Source organism: Macrobrachium nipponense, chromosome 2, assembly GCF_015104395.2.
Source record: "Macrobrachium nipponense isolate FS-2020 chromosome 2, ASM1510439v2, whole genome shotgun sequence".
In the NCBI taxonomy this organism is placed as follows: Eukaryota; Metazoa; Arthropoda; class Malacostraca; order Decapoda; family Palaemonidae; genus Macrobrachium; species Macrobrachium nipponense.
This window is the reverse complement of record NC_087201.1, coordinates 39,525,331-39,545,330: the sequence shown is the minus strand read 5'-3', so window position 1 is coordinate 39,545,330 and position 20,000 is coordinate 39,525,331. Positions and strand designations below refer to the sequence as shown.

Below are 20,000 nucleotides of genomic sequence, written 5' to 3'. Positions count from 1 at the left end.
GTGGATACGACGTGATAGCAAAACGACAAATTTCACTGCCACTTTTGACGGCTCGGGTAACCACTAATGTACAATATAATCGATGTACGCTAAGTGTTTTGATGTTACCCGGCAATTACATTTTATAGCACTTTCAGTGCTGTAAAAAGTAATCGCAGTCCATTGGAATCTGAACCTTAGCCGGTCATGAATTTCGATATCAAAAGTTTTGATTTTCAGAACCATAAATTCGTGGTGATAGGTGGAGTAAATCATCGCACGTTCAGCCTTTCGTGGTGAGTCATCTAAACTTCGTTTTAAAAGTGAACTATTAATTCTAGGGCTGAGAACTAGAAGGGCCAATGTCATAAAACCATGTTTTCAAAAAAACGCTTTTAAAATATTGCTTCCTTTATTAAAATTCAGGTAAGTACAGCAAACGAAAGTTTTTTTTTTTTTTTTTTTTTGGGGGGGGGGGGGGTGATTGCTCAACTTATAACATTGGCCATTATAAACACTGAAACAGAGATAAATTTCTAGTTTAGTGACAGTCTTAACTACAATCGGCCATTTTTGACATTGGCCCTTTTAGTTCTCAACCCTAGAGTTGTAGCGCAGCATGTTTACTTATGGTGGCTACAGCTACTTTGAGAACGACTTTAATATTGTAGAAGTATGTGCGTACGTGCAGACATTCTGTCTAGGGGAGTACGTACATTTCATCTTTTTACTCCATTTCTACTTTTAGGTACAGTGGAAAAGATGACAAAGATAATACCGTCAATTTGACTTAAATTTTTCGTTACCTGGATGCTAAACTCTATGATCACTCTCGCACATATAAGCTTATGTACGCACACATACAAACACACACACACACACACACACACACACACACATATATATATATATATATATAATATATATATATATATAAAAACATGCACACATACTGAAGCCAATAGTAAGTCGGTAGATTTTTATTTTTATTTTCTCATGCTGTCAAAATGATGTTTTTTTATGGGTTGTACCTGAGACATTAAAAGGTCAGCCTTTCAAAAAGAAACTTTGGAGATTTTGCAGATTACTAGACATTTCAAAACATGCAAATTCCTAAACCTCAACATGATGCATTAATGCGAAGGTGACAGAGGTATCTATTGCAAGATTTCCTGGCGGACAAAATGCCGATGTTGGACGATCCTGGTGAGGGAACGAGGATGAGCAGGAATGACGCGAAGGTACTGAAACGTCTAGCAACTTCGAAAACGCTCCAAGAAATTGGTTTCTTTGTCTTCAATAACTGGACCTTTGATATTCTAACTATAACCGGTTGTAGAATGGTCTTTTGGACATCTCGAGACACGCAAAAAAAAAAAAAAAAAAAAAAAAAAAAAGAGAGAGAGAGAGAGAGAGAGGAAGCTAAATGTGTACTAGTCCTAATCTGATGGTCCAGCAAGTAGCTGGGTCTGAGATCTTTTATTGTGCCACCGTATGCTTTGTAATATCTTGAAAATGACCCAAAAAAAAAAAATATATGTCTGGTTACTTTCTATATACACTTAGATGTAGCACAGTACCGAAGAACGGCTTCATTTTAGCTTTCTGAATCTACTTCATGTCCCTCGCACAATTTACGAATAACTGATCTGACGACTGGTTTATCCTTCAATGTGATGCTGGGGTCCCTCCCTCGTGACTGTTCCTCCCTTCCCCCTTCCCCCTTCTCCTGCTCCTTCCAGTTTTTCTCTCGGGGTCAGGTTCAATATTTCAAGGTATTTCAGATTTAATCCTATCTTGCGGTTTGTTTGTGGTCATAGAACAGAATTACTTGAAAAAAATCATTGCAATGCAACGGCCGTCTGTGAAATTCTGCCACTAACGGCCCTGCTTTCACCTCCACAAAGCTCCACTCAGCTAGTGAAGTCGAGCTAAATCTGAGGGAGCCTGTCAGAGACGTAGAAGAAGAGACAGAGATGGGAAAGGGTTGGATCAGGGAAGACAGAACAACAAAATGGAGAAGAGGAAGAGGACACAAAAGGGTTAATATGCATTTACTTTCCATTCTTTATAGGAAAAAGCCAATGGGACTAACAAATTTATGCCATTTTCTAACCTAATTTTAGCTGAGAAAGAAAATGAATGTGGGAGACAAAGGAGTCACGCCAAACCTTGAAAGTCACAGAAAACTTGTTATATACTGCCTGTATTTGAGCAATTGCTTTTATAATGATCTAGTTTACCTTGTCAGAGACGTGCTGAGGGAAAGATAACCCATGAATCCTCTTCTAAGCAAGTCCTTAGGAGGACATGAATGGAGCAGAAGAGGAAAAGAAGTAACTGGTAACTTTGAAGGACAAAAAAGAAGTTAATATGCGTTACCTTTATTTGGTTAAAGAAAATACGAGTAACCTCTTGCTCTTTTTATTACAGGAACATGCTTTTAAGTATCAAAATTCATCATTGCACTTGAATGATTGCCATTGAAGGATACTTCTGATCACGTCATCATTGCAGCCGTCCAATAATCTCATAAATCATGCTCCCGATACAACGGACCAGGTGGCATTAAAGCGCTTAGAGTTATCGGTGCTGAAGAAGAACACATTCATTTCGTTTGCTGCAGAAGTGATTGGTGGCGGAAGGGCAGTTCCACAGAACCTACTGCTGCTACCCGATGGATAAGTGACGTCACCGTCGGGATTCACAATGACGCTGTTCTGGGCACACCTCCTGGTCATGACCATCGAGTTGAAGGTGAGCTGAATATTGGTGCCTTCTGGAGACTGTCAGGAAGGAAAAGAATGTGTGAGGGTTAATATCTGTGGGTTGGGAAGACTGAAGTTCGACCATCCCACCCCGCCCTCATTTTTTTTTTACCTCATACCAGAATTTAATAATTAAAAATGTACTGGCTAAATCTGAAGGAGTAGACATACCAATAGGAGAGGAAACTAAACTTGAAAGAAAGAAGGAAGTGTATGGTCAGCGAAAGAGAGACTTGTGACAAAGTCTTAGGTCAGTTATCCGAGCCATGTCGTTTATTATCATGACTCACACACACACACACACACCCAAAGAGAGAGAGAGAGAGAGAGAGAGAGAGAGAGAGAGAGAGAGAGAGAGAGAGAGAGAGAGAAAGAACTGACTTCTTCACTCCTCATATTATCAAGCTGGAAACGCCTCCATTATTATTATTATTATTATCATTATTATTATTATTATTATTATTATTATTATTATTATTATTATTATTATTATTCTTGCTAAGTATACCTTCCCATAGAACAAGGTAAAGAACTATGAATGCGCTACCAGGCTTTCACTGGAAAGATTCTTCCCCTCATATTTGAAAGGGAACATAAGATTGAAAGCGGACAAGGGAAATAGACAAACAGCAAATGAAAAGTCAGGAAAGATATGAAGAAAATTTTTAAATAAACCTAATACTTTGATACAGCCTTTTTAAGTGTAATAATACAATATTATCAATATAATTCTCACCCTTATCCAGAATTCACAACCTTTGTTCAGCCAAGTGAAGTTGGGCTGTACTGGGGCGGCTATTGTGCCCGTATCTCCGACGCCACCTGTAGTGATCAGCTGCGAACATTTTGGAAAAGAAAAACCAGTTATTGATGTGACGAGAATAATTCTTCGAAATAAAAAGACACTACTGAAATCAAAGAGAACAAAGAAACAGACACTGATAGAAAGGACACTGTCATCCTCCACTCTACTGGGTAAGAGGAAAAAAGAAAAAAGGGAATTATGCTTATGAGTAACAAAATCTCCAGACAAATAAACAAATATTGAAAGCAAGCTTCCAGATAATGGCATGACTGTTACTATGAGTAATGTTATTAACTAATAATGATTATTTAGCAACAGGAAAGACAGAACAAATACGCTCTTATAACAACAAGCTTCCTGGCTTCTTAGCTTCTGGCCACCAAAGCTTGCACCAATTGACGGTGGTTCCCAGAAGATGAGTTATGTTCCTTTTCATGTGATATTTTGGAATAAAGTGACTCTAATTCATACTTGTACAGAAAAAGTACATATCTACATATCGCAAAGTGCATGACCAAGAAGCGTGCTTGTTCAGCTGTACCTGGTGACAATTGGATGTTTTGCTAGTGATTGTCATGTTGAATCCGACGCCGCTTCTGGTCGCGCTGTTGAAGAATTCGGCGACGGTATTCATGGACGGAAGCGTCCTGATGCCAGTCTGAGAGTTTCTCAGGCTGTAAGAATATGAAGATGATAACTTCTTATGCATTAAACAGAATCATTGCGGAGTTCCTGAGGCAAATTACGCTACTAAAGAGAGAGAGATCTTGACAAAAGATTCTCCATATAACCAAACCGGTACAGCCGAAGCCCATCTACAAGAGTTTATTAGAGTAGAAATGGGTCGGAATGCAGTGAGAGCAGCTCAACTTCTTTAGATTTCGTATTGTCTTTTCGGCTCTCTGGCGTGTCATCATCCTATTTCTGTATCAGTTTCCTTCATTCAGCAGATTTAAAAGATATTGCCTTCAGCATTTTATGTTTTCTTTCTCTTTAATTTCTCTACTTCCATCCCTGTTATACTTTGCCCTTTCATATCTTTTCCTAGCGAACTGGGGAACTAACATCTAGCTGCCTAGCCTGTCCTGAAAGGGTCAGTCATAAGTGATATAGTATCTCAGTGGATGGTTGATGCTACCTTTTACTGTAGATGCACAGGATCATGTACATCAACTGTCCTAAAGTCTAAGTGCAGCATTATCATGTAAAGCATAGGGCAGGAATTAAATACGCTAAAATGGAGCATTCATAGGCAAAAGAAACTTATACATTAGCAAGAAGTGATCAAGTCTTAATACGTACATGAGAGGTGATCTGACTTCACTTGGGAACAAAACATAATCCGTTCTGTGCAAACTGAAAGTGAGAAGTTGTACCTCGGCCCAAGCTGGAAAGGGCTGAAAATGAAAGATTTTTCATTACTTGGGCTAGAATACATCTTTGTACATTTTACAGCTTGATTTCATATTACAATTGGCGTTACAGGAACCATGGTTATAGTAATTGAAATATGCAATCTGTTTTAATTTGCAGTTGTTAAAGAAAGGAATTCACACCAGTCAAATATTCCCATACCTTAGAAGTGGATGATAAAATGTAAAAGACAAGGATTTCAAATGAGAAGTAAACTTAACAAAATTGTGTGAACTCATTCATTGGGTGAATATCTGTCATGGTCTCTCAGGCAGATTTCGTCACATCCCCAGCGGTTAATCATAAGGAGGGGGTTACATGAAAAATGTTTCCATTGAGTGAAAACATTCACAGGTTGATCAGAGTTTAATTATCAGTTTTTCTGGTAATCATGCTAAAGATAAAAGTGACAGACAGACATGCATGAAGAAAGAAAATAAAAAATAATCTAAATTTAGAATCGCAATGGAGGTGATTTGAATAAAACCACCTTTCCAAAGAATTTGATAATGTCATTTGAATATTTTTTAACTACCTCTACAACGTCTTTAGATTAAGGACTGTTCTTTGGTCAGGAACAAAAAAAGTATGAGGGGATTCGTAGCTGAGACTTGAAAGTGATATATATTGTAAGAAGAGGTCTAGATGCGATGTTTACTGAGTGACAAGACTTACCGATGATAATGAAAGTGAGCAGGGTTCATTGTTAGGGTAGTTACCCAGGCCGAAGTTGGGAGAAGTCCATTGTATTTGAGTGGGACTCAGCTGTACAACGCTGCAAGCAGCAGCAGGAGGGGATGTGCTTGTACTTTGCGTCGTAGTGCTTGTTGATGTACTAGTTGAAGAACTTGTGGTGGTTGGCGTACTTGTGGTCGTTGGAGTACTTGTGGTGGTTGTAGTACTTGTGGTGGTCGGAGTACTTGTACTAGTTGAAGTACTTGTGGTGGTTGGCGTACTTGTGGTCGTTGGAGTACTTGTGGTGGTTGTGGTACTTGTGGTGGTCGGAGTACTTGTACTAGTTGAAGTACTTGTGGTGGTAGTACTTGTACTAGTCGAAGTACTTGTGGTGGTTGGAGTACTTGTACTTGAAGTACTTGTGGTGGTTGAAGTACTTGTACTCGTTGATGTACTTGTTGAAGTCGTATTGGGGCTGTAGAAATCGTTGGACATCAATTTTAGGCATAAAGATTTGTCGAAATTACTTTTTGCTAGTTTGCTTAGAGTAAAGAAAGAGAATCTTTCTGACTGAGAGATACTTAAGAATGATGCCATTATATATATATATATATATATTATATATATATATATATATATAGATATATATATATCTATAATTTATATAAATGTATACAATACTTCAGGAAAACCGAAGACACATGATTGAGATAGACAGTCTTTATTCGCTAAAGAAAACAGTACGCACAGGGTCCGTGGCATACTAAAGTCTGTATAAAATAAAAAGTACATTTAAATGAATAAAAAAAATACACAGAATTACAATATAAAATTTGAAATTTAAAAATCATAATTTGAAAATTGGCAAAATACTTCAAAATTAAAAGAGAAAAAAGAACATTAAAACTATAGCCACCGAAGCACCAACCATTCACTAGGAAAGGAGGAGAGAGAATGACTATAAATGGGATTCAATTCAGCAAGAAAACGATGCCAGGTACAGCAGAGACGATGAACTACTGCTATTCAACGAAGGAACAAGTATTTTGATAAATAATGACTCAAATGTTGTTGAATACTCAGAGTCCTGTGTAACCTAAAATGGAGAAGTGCTGTTTCTCGACTTCAGTCTTACAATTGATGGCATGATTCTTGATATTTGAATGCTCTGGTCTACTTAATCTCTGGCCACTTCTAAATCTATACCCCATGTGGCTGCAATATTGCATCTGCAACAGTCTCTTGGTAGATCCAACATAGATACCAGGACATCCTGGGTACGTAAATTTATACAGAACATTAGACCTCATAAAAGGCTGCAGGCGGTCTTTAAAGCAGAACAGTGAACCAATTTTACTTGGGTTATTTGATATTCATTTTAATTTTAAGCATGGAATTTCACCATCAATGATTCGAGTAAGTTTCTGTGACAATTTCAGGGTGGAAGTATAAGGAATAGAGGTATACATAAGTTTCTTTGGAACATCAACAATCTGTGGAACTAGTTTCAGATATTTAGATAAAAGTTTGTTTATTATTGTTGACGTTCCAATGAAACTCATGTATGCCTCTTTTCCTTATACTTCCACCCTGAAATTGTCACAGAAACTTACTCGAATCATTGATGGTGAAATTCCATGCTTAAAATTAAAATTAATATCAAATAACCCGAGTAAAATGGTTCCCTGTTCTGCTTTAAAGCACCGTCTGCAGCCTTTTTTTTATGGGACTCCTTCTATTAGATGGAATTCCGTTGTAAACAGAACATTTTTACCAGTCATATATATATATATATATATATATATATATATATATATATATATATATAATAATATATATATATACATATATATATGTGTGTGTTTGTTTGTAGAGATGAATTGTCCATGTAGCATTTTTGGTAGAACGAGAACTGAAATTTTTTTTTTAGACTTTCAGAAAGAAGATGGAGTGGTAAAGGGTCAGAGTAGGGGGATGGATAGACCTAGAAAGAGTGTTATGAAATGGCGAGTTCATGTAGTGAGAATGAAGGATGACAAGTTTTTGAAAAGAATATACAATTTGAAAGTATTGGGAGGAAGACCTGGAAAGGAGTGACTAGATGGTTTGAAGGATGTTTTGGAGAAGAAGGGCATCAATATTCATAAAGTAAGAGTCCACGTAAAGTAAAATAGAGTGGTGCTACTGGTGAACTTTCTGCGAAGTTGTTAGAGGCAGCGTTTCTTGTGGATGTTTTCTGCACATGTGGTTCAGTTTTATATTAGATGGCTTGCATATAAGTGTATGTAATATACATGTATATATCCATATATATATATATATATAATATATATATATATATACTATATATATATATATATATATATGATATATATATATATAGATATATATATATCTATATATTAATATATATATATATAAATATATATATAGTATATCTATATATATATAGATATATACTATATATCTAGATATATATATATAGATATATATAGTATATATATATATATATATATATATATATATATATATATATATATATATATATAGATATATATATATATAGATATCATATTATATATAATCGAGTATAGGATAGATATATATATATATCCGATATATATAGATTATATCATATCTATATATATATATATATGATATAATATATACGGATATATCTATATATAGATATATGTATATATATATATATATATATATCTATATAGATATATATATTATTCTTATATATATATACATATATATATATATTATATATATATATGATATATATATATCTATATATATATATATAGATATATATATATATATATATATATATATATATATATATATATATATATATATATATATATGCATGTATGTTTATAAGTACTATAAAATTAAAATTCACTAAACAAGATACTGGGTGCATTCACCATGAAAGGGAAAGGACGTATATATATGAGCGCTGCGGGTTCAGAGAAAGATGATGGGGGAGGGAGAAGAGAACGAGGACCTCCACCTCAGGATAGCAAACTAGGGCAAAGAAAGAAATATGCTGTAATGATTTAACTTAGAGGAATCATACATAAATGAACGGAGAGTGTTGTCTAATTGCAGATATATTAATGTACGTTTTGTTCCAATCAGTGTCTTCGAAATCTTTCAAATTACAGTTACTTGAGACCCATTGGCCAGGGGAAATGGGTAAAAGAGTGCTGTGTACAAATAGTACTTGGCCCTCCTTTTACCACAAAAATGTCATCCGACGAACCTCCAACCGTCGAGCAAGTGACCCTGGCACCTACCGATAGCTGCGCCATACACACAAGTTCCGTCCTCACAAACAATTGTCTTTACTTTATACAATACCAATTATCCATTCCACCATCGAGTCTGCTATACAATATGTCTAAACTGCCTTCTCTGAAGAGGAAATAAACTTTGATGGAAGTCTACGCCGATGACCCTTGCAATCTGCCTCCAAAGGAGCCTGCTGATCTAAGCCTACCTCCAGTGTACCATATGGCAAAAAATGCTTCCAAACAGCAAATTCCCTCTAAGAAAAAATTAAAACAACTCAAAAAATTTGAGGAAACTGTTCTATACTTTCCCCATTTTGCCACTCTCAGTATAACTTAAATTAAGTGGTTTTTTTGAATGAACAATTGCAAGGCACCTCTTTTCTGTCTCTCTCGCTGATCTGTGCATCCCTCTGTTCGACTTTCCTGCTGTCTGCCTCGTCTTTCAGAATTTGAAACGCCAGTGCCAGCTCCCAAAAACCGAGAGTTAATCCACAAGCCGCCAGAGGACACAGCAGTTAATAAAAGAGGTCACTGAGAGGACTGCGCTCTCAGACGCTCTACACTTAGTGAAGTCCACAGCTCCTTATCTGCTGAGCTACCCTAGTCCTTTGTGTTTCCACGTGGCTGCAAGTTAGACCCTACCTGGCTGCATTTAAGTGCACCTCCCTTTATTCATTGGCACCCTTTAAGAGGCGGAGACCAGCGATCGAAGACGGTAAAGTACGGGTGCATTGTGGCAGTCACTTTTATCTTTTTACTGTATTTTTCATCTCTGTGTTCTGTGCGAACATTCATAGCTATCCCTTGCCATTCACCCACAGCCGTGCCCCCTTGTTCTATGAAGTTAATCTAATTTAAGCGCTGTGGTTCCCTTGTATGTGATTTACTAGTGCTCATTGCTTGAATGACCTCCAGGTATTTGCAGTCACTAAGAGAAATTACAAAAGGAGATAATGTAAACCAGTGTCTGTGTTCCACACTCTCCCATTCAATACAGTAACTTACTGTGAAGTAACTCAGTCACTTCCTGCCCTTTGAAGGAATTCTGGGAACATAAGATTTATATTGAGCAAGTCTGAAGATTTGTGGCATCACCGCATTCGATCAGTTCTTTGTGTGTTATGTGTGTGTTTAAGAAGCAATCCCTTCAAATGTCCTTTGCGCCTGTATCCGGCCTTCAGCAATAGAGTGTTTATGAATTTGACCTTGCCCAGGTTCCTGTCTTCTGAGTCTAAAGCGTATCCTAACTGTTGTGCAGGACCTCTAAAGCGGCACGATCCCTATAAAAAAACAAAATGATAAATTTTCACGGATCTGGGATGTGATCAAAGGCTTACAGGAATTACTCTACAGTCTTAACACTATTGAAGCAAATAGCAATCTACTATGGATCTGGGATGCGATCAAATGAGTGCAGTAATCATTAGCCAATCGCACAGCAAGCCATCAGACTCTTTTGAAAGTGGCATCTATTATTTCCTCACCTCCCAGCAACACGAGAGAAGTGAGAGTGCGACATGAAGTCGAGATGGCCATACATACCCAAGTGGGAAGTACCCTCTCTCCTTTGGATGAAGTGGCCACGACACCTAAAGATTTTTCGGAGGGAATCATTAGATTTCCAAACACCTCTCCTTCCCCAGTGGCTCCGGTGGAAGACAGATCCTCAGCAATTATCACTAGCTCTTGTGAGTCTCCCGACCCTATATCTCCCCCCCCCCCAACCCCCCATCATGCATGATGATGAGAATGATCAGGAGGGGACTGGCAGGTGGAAAACTCAAACAAGTAGAAAAAAGAAAAGAACCTCTCTTGTGCATGCTGGACCAACGCTCAGCAATCGTGAATCACCTCGCCAGAAACCTGGGAAGAGAAGTCACGTTGTGAATTACAATTTGAGCTTTGGTGAGGCTAGACACCATAGTAGAAAGAGTCAAGTTTCTCACGGGCTTCGACCCCCTCATCTCCCATGCAAAATTAAACATAAAATAGCTTACAGGATTTCCTGCCTATCTCAACACCTCGATGTTCTTAAAGGCGAGAATTTGCCTTCTGTCAACGAGACATGAAACTGTTGCTCTTCTGCTCATACTGCTACGGTATATATGGGTGTTCCCTTTGGACGATCTATACCTGAGAGACCATGAGACGTATCACTGCTGTTCACAATGACATTCTGAGACGCCTCAAAAACACTCCTCGCTACCTCTCTGCCACGGGAGAACAATGTCCAATCTGTTCACCCGACTAAGAAACAGCAGCAATCTGCTCATACAAAGGATCCTAAGGAGTGAGGCAAGAAGAAGATCTAAATTATGGGAAGGATGGGCAAATGAGGGGTCTGCTCCCTAAATGACTTAATCTCTATTTTTGTAAGTGTCATCTGCAGAATCTGTCATTATTATTATAATAATATTTCTACGATTATTGCCATTACTGGTATTTTCTTTTTTGCATTATTACTGTGAATATTATCAGTACAAAGTTCTGCTTCTTTCAATTTTCGTGTTTAGCCTTCGGGACCTGACTCCGTTAACCACCTAAGGTTCCTAGTTGGAATTTAATAATATGCAAACAGCTCACTAATTGCCATCATTTGAATGCTTTCTTTTCAACTATTCTCAATATCATTACAGTTATCATCATTATTATGAATACTATCTTTTAAACTTCTTTAGCAACTGTGGATATTGCTGATTTATCATTTTTCATCATGTTATCTCATGTATCTAGATTGTGTATGTTACAATCTATATTTTGTATATTCCATGTATATGGCCTTGAGCTGAAATAAGATTTAATAATATCATTGTTATCATTATTTACATTTTGCTCTAATGAGTAGTACGAATAAGTGCATCTAAAATGGGTGTGTATGTGATCTTTCCATAGGAACGTGATTCTAGCTGTGAGAAAGAGAATGAAAATCTTACGTGCACGAAGGAACAGGTTCAAAGGTCACATTGGCAGACCATCCGTAATAGAAGTTTGTGCCTGTCTTAAAGACGAGGATCATCTGATTGCTGGAGGAGATAAATTCTGTGCCAACAGCAATCTCTTGATCACAGTAGCTGTAAAGACGAGAACAAGGCATTGTCACTTCCAAAATATACCAAAGTAATTTTATTTCCCAAAGGCTGATGGGGGTGTATAGATAACTAAATGAATTTACTAACCCGTCTGCCCAGCCCAAGAGAATGCCTGACAATCTGATACGATGTTGTGTTACTTGCAGTATTCCTTTGATAATGTGCACCTTGTGCATCAACGGAAGAATCAATATAAAACCATTCTTTAAAACTTTTACTTTTGATGGTCAACAACCAAATGTTCAGAAATCACAATGACCTAAGTTTTCAAGACTCTTCTACAAAAACCTTTTGATTCCTTACACTTCTCCAACAGTGAGATTGGTGGACCTAATCTCCAGGGCGTCGAAATAACAGCAGCTGTTTCCACCACAATAAGCGTTTCTTCCGTAAAGTTTAAAAGCATTGAACTTTATTTTCACAGTGGTGCACTCAGGGGCCTGGATCCATTTCACACATTTTAAGCCTGCAAATCGAAAGGAGAAAAGTGAAAAGGGAGGTAATCACACTCATTTGCAAACCTTGTCTTTGAACTGATACCGTTTTCCACCGGCAGTAACCAAAAAAGAAATGAACATTTGATTCAGTTTATAATTAATCGTACATGATAATAGCATGCAGTTTTGCCACAGTTCTGCGTACACAATTTCACAAACCACTGAATGGCTGGGTGGAACCTTAGTTGGAAACCACGAGTTATATTGTACGAATTATTAATTGTCATGCTATCCAAATTCCGAATGACAAAATTAATGATATTTTAGGTATATACTGCTGTGAGCCGTTAACTATGTTAATACAAATGTTTGGAATGTTTTGAAGTGTAATGCCTGGGTGTGTTGCGGGCTAAACCGAATGGAAGCTTGTTTTTGTATGTAGCCAAAATTCGTCAAGAAGTGGCAAGATGACCGACAGAAACGACGCCGAGCATGCGGGGATAATGAAGCGTCCTTTTCCGTTTATCCCAGCCACAAGGACACTAGTTGTCCGGGGTAGTACTTACAGCATTGTATAATTTATGCTGTAATATACGTTAAGAAAATGAGTTTGTTTAATTGAGCTGAAAGATACTTAAAATGGAAGCTGTCCTAACGACATTTTATATCCAATAATCGTCTTTCCACTTTTTGACGTTGTTTTAATAGGCAGACACTTGTAGGCCCCCCTTGGGCTGGCCTAGTTAAACTTATAGGTAAGAAAACTGGGAGTTTTATTTTTCCTCTCAGGCAACAGATTCTGGAGTGGGTTGCGGAACTCCTAATATTTGTCTGGGGAGAACCACGCCACGCGCAGGAAGACTGCCGAAGAATGAAAGAAGCATCCCATGGGGTATACTATACCTGGCGCTCTTGTTAAAAGGTATCAGAGTAAGAAAATGTTTGCAGAGTTAAAGGTGAAGTATTAGGAATTGGTGGTTTTTAGGATATGTGGAAATGTAGGCTAAGGTAAGCCAAGTCTCGTTTCTAGGAAATTAGGTTAAATCATCTGGTGGTACCCTAGCTTTGGAGAAACTTGATGTCTTTGATACTACCTCAAGAGTTTTTTTATTTTTTTCAGTGGTGCTGTAATGTACTTTATTTTGTCTAGTGCCATTGTAGGTTTAGGGTAAAGTTGAGTTCAGTAGGTGGTAGTGTTATCAGTGGTAGTGTATATTTTACTAAGTAAATGTCATTTGTTTTATATACCTTCGATGATAATAAAGGTGTTATTAGTGTCTGTAAGTCTGTTTCTTTGGTTACCCATAAGCAGTATCAAGCTGGTAATAGAATAAATCTACGTGGAACATCATTATCCACCCACTTAAAGGGCACTTGGTTGATGCATTTTTTTGTGCTATTGGCGTGTTACAAACAACACTGGTGGGGCAGCCTATCAAAACGTGTATTAAAGTAAATATAATAAGGAGTAAGTTGTGGAAGAGACTACCGCAACCTGGAGTAGTCATATTATAATACTCAAATAAAATTGTACAAGATATTGTTACAACAATGACCGTTATGTGACTAGGCACAAAATAAGACACAGACAGGTACTTGATAAATCAGGGAGATCCTTTGTCTGTAGAAGAGTCAAGAAAATGAAGGATGAATTATCAAGAAAATGAAGGATGAATTATTTGTATTTTCCTGTCCAAGGTTATCACAGACTCCAGTCTGGGAGTCAAATCATTGGCCATATCAAAAGGACTGAAAAAGAAAAGTACCATTCAAGTTACTTTCGGTATGTACTAGGCGAGCAAACATAAAATACGACTGCTGAAAGTTGAATGTTGAGGGGATTACTTTTGCAAGCTGCGCCTTGCAGATTGAGAGTTAGAAAACACCTTCTCTTTGCGTGTGGTCCGTGGGAAGGGACGTCAATCATTTATCACAGATGTCTAATGATTTGCTGTCTCGGATGAAAAGTCACCAAAATTTACAAAGTGAGAATATAAGAATTTGATACCTAAGGGTGTCTTAGAGCGAAAATTAACAATTGTAAATTCCTTACGCGAATCATTAATCGTCATTAGGACAGAAAGAGCAGAATGAATCAAATCAAGAGGGAGATGGAAAATAGGAATGTGAGCCAGTAAAAGTCAGTGAATTAAAATAGGAGTTAAATAACAAGAAAGAAAAATGCAAAGGTATATTTGTCCTCGGAAGCACTGAAAGGATTGCTATACCAAACAATTCCCTTGTATTAGCGGATGAGAGCACAAAAGCTCTCATAGAGAAGTTCAAAGGTAAAAGAACAGCAGAATGCACAATATGCTCCTGAAGGCTTACCTGATGCTTAAGTGGTGGGGCACCTAGGCATGAGATTCCCCAGTCTGATACTTTAAACTCACCTGATGGATAATTACTGGGGTAGTTGGGAGATGTTACTGTCCCAGGTGCTGTGACATTTGCTGAACAACCTGAGAGAAGACTGTCTGCAATGCAAAAGAAAGTTTTAACTAGTTTCTTTAATTAACTGAGTACATATAATAACTAGATTTATAGAAAAAAGATCTAGGCTGGAGGTTTCATTAGAAACAAATATCAGTGAATCATTTGTAGGGTGATTTCACTTTTCTTCATACATTACAACTCACATCCTGATACCTGGTATCATTAAGAATGATAAACTTTCATACTGCCATATTCACTTATTTGAAGGAAAAATGAAAAAAATGGCCTTAGAATGATTTGAAATGCCATTGTTGTAAATAATGCGTATGCCTGGTCTCCCTTTTATTTCTTTTACTTTGTTAGGGGAATTTGTGTTACGTGTAGTATCTTACTCTAAATTCGTCTAAATTATATTCTTTAAATTATATTAGATATTTTCATTTTCCCTCTTCATTTAAACATGCAACTAGAATCAATCTCGAATATATAAAACAGCAAAACAAACCTTATCCGTAAAATGATGGCATTGCCTATCCTTTTACTTTCACGGTAAAATAAAATGAAAGTACAACTGTAAAAATGATTACAACCACAAAGCGCCGGGAACAATTACTTTCCAGCTATAGTGTATGAGTGAAGGATAAAAAAAGGCTAAAATTGAATGTATGGTCCCATTTTCTCCCTTGTAGTGAATGAACTTCCCTTTGGAAGGCAAATTTATTGTCATTGTAATACCTGGTATTCTGTTAGCCATCAGAAGTTCTGAATCTCATTCTTCTCTGTCAAAGAAGAACATGGCGTACAAACTTTATAGTCTTCTTCACAAATGACCGGAAGCCACATACTTACCATAGTACCCTTTGTTAACAGTCTCGCAGTTAGCGCCACTTGTTCCACTGCGACAAACACAGGAACAGTTTTTTCCTACGTAGCCGTCATTCTGGCAAGGGTTCCCGGTGATGTTGCAGTTTTGCTTCCACTTTGCTGATTTCCAAATTGGTGCAGAAATGGACCAAGAAAAATAGCCTTAGATTATTTGCATTCCCTCACTTCTAAAGTACATGCATTTCGATCATAATGTGATTGTGAAACACATGTTAATGAATGATAGGTCCTTCATGATACCATCTTAACTGTCTATACTGCAACAAGTAAACAATACCAGCTTCAACTCACTAATGCATGGATACATCGTGTTAGCCAGTAGCTTATCGTAGTGGCTCAGCCCTTTGCTGGTGCCGATGAGTTCTTGCGCCAACGGATTCTTGGTTACCATGGTACTTTTGCCGTTCACAGTGAAGTACTGGTAGGATAAAAGACAAAGCTCTGATTCAAAGCAGAAATACAGTGTTAACTTCGAAACGTATTTCATAAATTTGCATGTAATCAGAATAAGTAAGATAATGTATTTAGTATGATTTCTAGGGATAGATTTTAGCCTTGCTCCGGCATCGATAGAGTCAGCTGAAAGAGTTGAGTGGTAGACAATGTCAAAAGTCGAAGAATGATCCAGCAGAACATCCGATGCCTTTAAAGCTTTTGAAGACTAAATGTTCAGGATGAGATATAGGAAAGCTATACAATGGCTTTATTAAAGAATGTCAAGAAATCAACTTCAAGCATTAGTATAGGTGCACATAAATTATTGCTCATCAGCAGGCATTGAGAATTAAAAGAACTTTACCATATAATGTAAGTTTTCATAGTTGCCACTAAAATAAACAGCATTCATTCGTATGTACCTTAGTGTTACATTATCATATTGAATAAAGAACAGGTAAAAAGTGCTCCGAAGTTTCGTAGGCGCAATCGAGTGCTCTGTACAGAGTATAATCAAGGCCACCGAAAATAGATCTCTATTTTCTGTGGTCTCGGTATAAGCCGGGGCCCTTAAAATTTTAACTACCGGCCGGTGGTGGCCTGGCATATGTTGTTATCAGTTACAATTATGGCTAACTTTACCCTTTAATAAGATAAAATGAAATAAGAATACTTAGGCTAGATGACTGCAATTTGGCATGTTTGATGATTGGAGGTTGGATGATAAACATACCAATTTGGAATCCTCTAGCCCCAGTAGTTTTGAAGATCTGAGGGTGGACAGAAAAGTGCGGATGGACAGACCTAAGAATGGATATCTATCGATTCATGCCCTTATGCATTTTCAGAGGTGCTAGAAATTCAATCAATAAAAAAATGATCAAATCATCATTTCACTGACAGCCAGATAAACTCGAGAATGAAGGCACTGATGGTAATTAGCTACAAGGAAATTCCACAGCCTAATGATCCTAAATTCAGCAAACCAATCATCCGTTAAACAACTGGTTCGAAATTTGTTAATATTAGACCATTTCATAAAAAGTAAGACTTCTAGAGCTGGTAAAACAATAGACTTCTTCAAAAAGAAGAAAGGACTTAGGATATAAACGTACCATCAATAATACAATGAAATAATTATTGTAGTGCAATTTATCATTCACAGGTAAAGAGGTTTTAATAAATTCTCTTCTAACTCGCTTCCTCAATTCTTCCGTTAATTCTGGAGGAACTGAAATCAACTTCAAGCCTCTACCATAGAGGAGGTTGCATTGATCATAATTAATTTTGTCATGAAACACGTCAGTTTATACTGGCCTTCCTAGCGGCTCTTTCTAATGATGCAGAAATAGATAATGGACGCAGATGAAAATCTAATGTTTACAGACTCTTAGTAAGCTTTACAAAGTTGCCAGTCAACTTACCTCCGAACCATAATGCATATCCGAAGAGAAATCATATGGCACTGAGTAGTTGTTGTCGACTTCTTTATCAAAGTTTCCCTCTTTGCCCGCTTGCACATTTGCCAAAATGATGGTCACATAGTCGTCCCTGTCAGAGCGTGACTGCTCATGGAAGAATCCCATGGCATGGCCCACCTCGTGAACAACGGTTCCCAACTGAAAAGTCAATTATAACGAAAGTGAGACTAGTAATGCTCACTTTTAAGAACCTCCTGAAATGAGGTAAAATTAGGCAAAGGTAAGCCTAATATTTTCCTTTAAGTGCAGGCAACAGGTCAAATTCATTGTTAAATATGTGCTTTACTGAAAACGAGTTGGTCATACCTAGTAAGTATATTTTCAACACGCTTATTTAACAAAGTATCATTGTCTCCCAGGTAAATAAAATCAGGGCTCTGCATTGCATTATTCTTGACAAAGTAATTTGTTCCACTGGATGTCAAAGACTCACGCTAGTGCATCCATCTCCAATGGATACATTTTGTGGTGTTGATATCATTCCGACGTATGACCAGCACCCAGAGCCTTTGAAAAAGTTCAAGTACTTCGCTGGAGGAGTACCTGTAATTAACTGGAAGTCGATACAGGTATGCTCCTCCCAGTGAGCCAGCCCTGCCTCTATTTGCGTTGTATTCACAGCCGCTGGAATAACACAAGGGGAAAATTCTAAATCATTCTTAAAATTTTATCAGCATGCACATAATGATCACTTAAACTCGTTCAACCAATGATGCTAAAGTCTTCAGTGAACTTTAGTCATCAGCAATAAACTCTTTTCCATAGATATGTGAAATCCTCTTTTCCTCATGGCCTAATGAGGCTGAATATGTAATGTGCTGATTCTATTTAATACCAAAGTTTCTTGTTAAAGCTTTGTCTAAAAAACCAGGATCTTGACACGCGCCCTTGAATTTTATCAATGCACAGGACTACAATATACGCCAGAAATCAGTACTGACATTTCCTTTGTGAGACAAATCTTTATGCTTCTTGGAACAGAAATGAAATTTGTCATTACGACACCTTTGTACGCGCAGCTAAAACTAAATCAATGTTTTCCCCGAACTTCAAGTTGAGGGAAGAAGTATTAGAGATAAAGAACAAAAGAGTAAGATCTGATAGCTATGAGAGTTGAAGCCAAGATGAATCTATGATGTTTTAGGTAGTGACTCTTGACGACAGAAGTCAGGTAGCTAAATGGGTGGAAAATGGAAATGCATTTAATCGGACTATTATAGAGGTCGCAGTATGATGGGACTATTGCAACTGGATGGCTTTGCTATTTAAGACGGCTTTTGGTGTTTAAGATCATTCTTTTGTAAAAGGTGAAATGTGAAACAGGTACTGTGAATATTAAAGTCTCATAACATTGCTACATATCCCTGTGCGTGTGCATAGTAAGGTTTGAAACAATGTAAGATAGATGGAAGGTGTAATAGGAAGGTGATCTGAGGGTTAGATAAGGTAAAGTATGTATGGATCAAGAAATTATTATGAAAATTATGTCAGAAGCTTGAGTACAAAGTAAAACAAAGTTGTTTTATATGAACACAGGCATCCACTTAGAGAAATGTAAGACTGCTATGTGGGAGGTACTGACAGTCTCAGATAAGGATGTGCTTTGTTTCCAGGAAGGTAAGATATTCTTATGGATAAAATAATCAGAAAGAATAAAAGAAGACAGATGTAAGAGTAAATTTATATGATATTGCAAATTCATGAATAAATGGTGCGGTGAATTTTGCAGATGGTACAGTGTTAAGTGTTTGGCAATGGAGAGACAATGGAGAGACTGGCGAAATAACCTATAGTGCCTGTCAGTGTAGAAAGTTGAAAGAAAATGTCAGTAGAAGGGTGGTTACAAGATTGCTCAATGAAGCAGGCAAGGGAAGTTGGGTAGTACTTTGCTCATTTAGGTATTTCTTGAGAATAAATGCAACAGCTGGTGCTTAGGTGAAGATATTATACATAGTTTAGCAAAGATGAAAAATGGAGCTGAATGATTTAAGGTGGTTTGACCATGAGGAGATAATGTAGGGCATTAGGTTTGTGGAAAGGATGTATAATGAAGAAGTCTTGGGACAGAGGAGAGTGTGACTAAAATGTGCTGGCTAGATGAATTGGAGGCGGTAGGGTAATGTGGCTGTGGTGAATGTGGTTTTTACTCACAGTCTCCAAACTGGTAAGGGACAACTGGAGTTCCGTTTGGCCCATTTGGCCATCTCGAGGAAGTGTATGATATGGCCTTCCTCTCCAATAATTGCCTTTTCTGCTCAGGAGACAGCAAGATGTCAGCTTCAAACAGCTCTT

At 37.4% G+C, this 20,000-nt stretch overlaps 2 protein-coding genes across 2 annotated transcripts in view; both read right to left on the bottom strand.

The window, feature by feature from the left end:
• The window catches only part of LOC135220539 (cubilin-like), a 283,132-nt gene that overhangs the window by 130,411 nt on the left and 132,721 nt on the right, over positions 1-20,000 (bottom strand). The window lies entirely within an intron of this gene.
• LOC135220538 (blastula protease 10-like) overlaps positions 2,388-20,000 on the bottom strand; it is a 67,534-nt gene continuing 49,921 nt past the window's right edge. Inside the window, exons 6-18 of the mRNA XM_064257724.1 lie at positions 19,860-20,000; positions 18,142-18,332; positions 17,652-17,846; positions 16,084-16,210; positions 15,757-15,891; positions 14,865-14,948; positions 12,338-12,500; positions 11,879-12,016; positions 5,641-6,115; positions 4,855-4,949; positions 4,094-4,226; positions 3,484-3,582; positions 2,388-2,765 (exon numbers count right to left, since the gene is read on the bottom strand). Coding sequence (XP_064113794.1) covers positions 2,517-2,765; positions 3,484-3,582; positions 4,094-4,226; positions 4,855-4,949; positions 5,641-6,115; positions 11,879-12,016; positions 12,338-12,500; positions 14,865-14,948; positions 15,757-15,891; positions 16,084-16,210; positions 17,652-17,846; positions 18,142-18,332; positions 19,860-20,000 — 2,225 coding nt within the window. The 3' untranslated portion in view covers positions 2,388-2,516. The remainder of the gene's footprint in view (positions 2,766-3,483; positions 3,583-4,093; positions 4,227-4,854; positions 4,950-5,640; positions 6,116-11,878; positions 12,017-12,337; positions 12,501-14,864; positions 14,949-15,756; positions 15,892-16,083; positions 16,211-17,651; positions 17,847-18,141; positions 18,333-19,859) is intronic.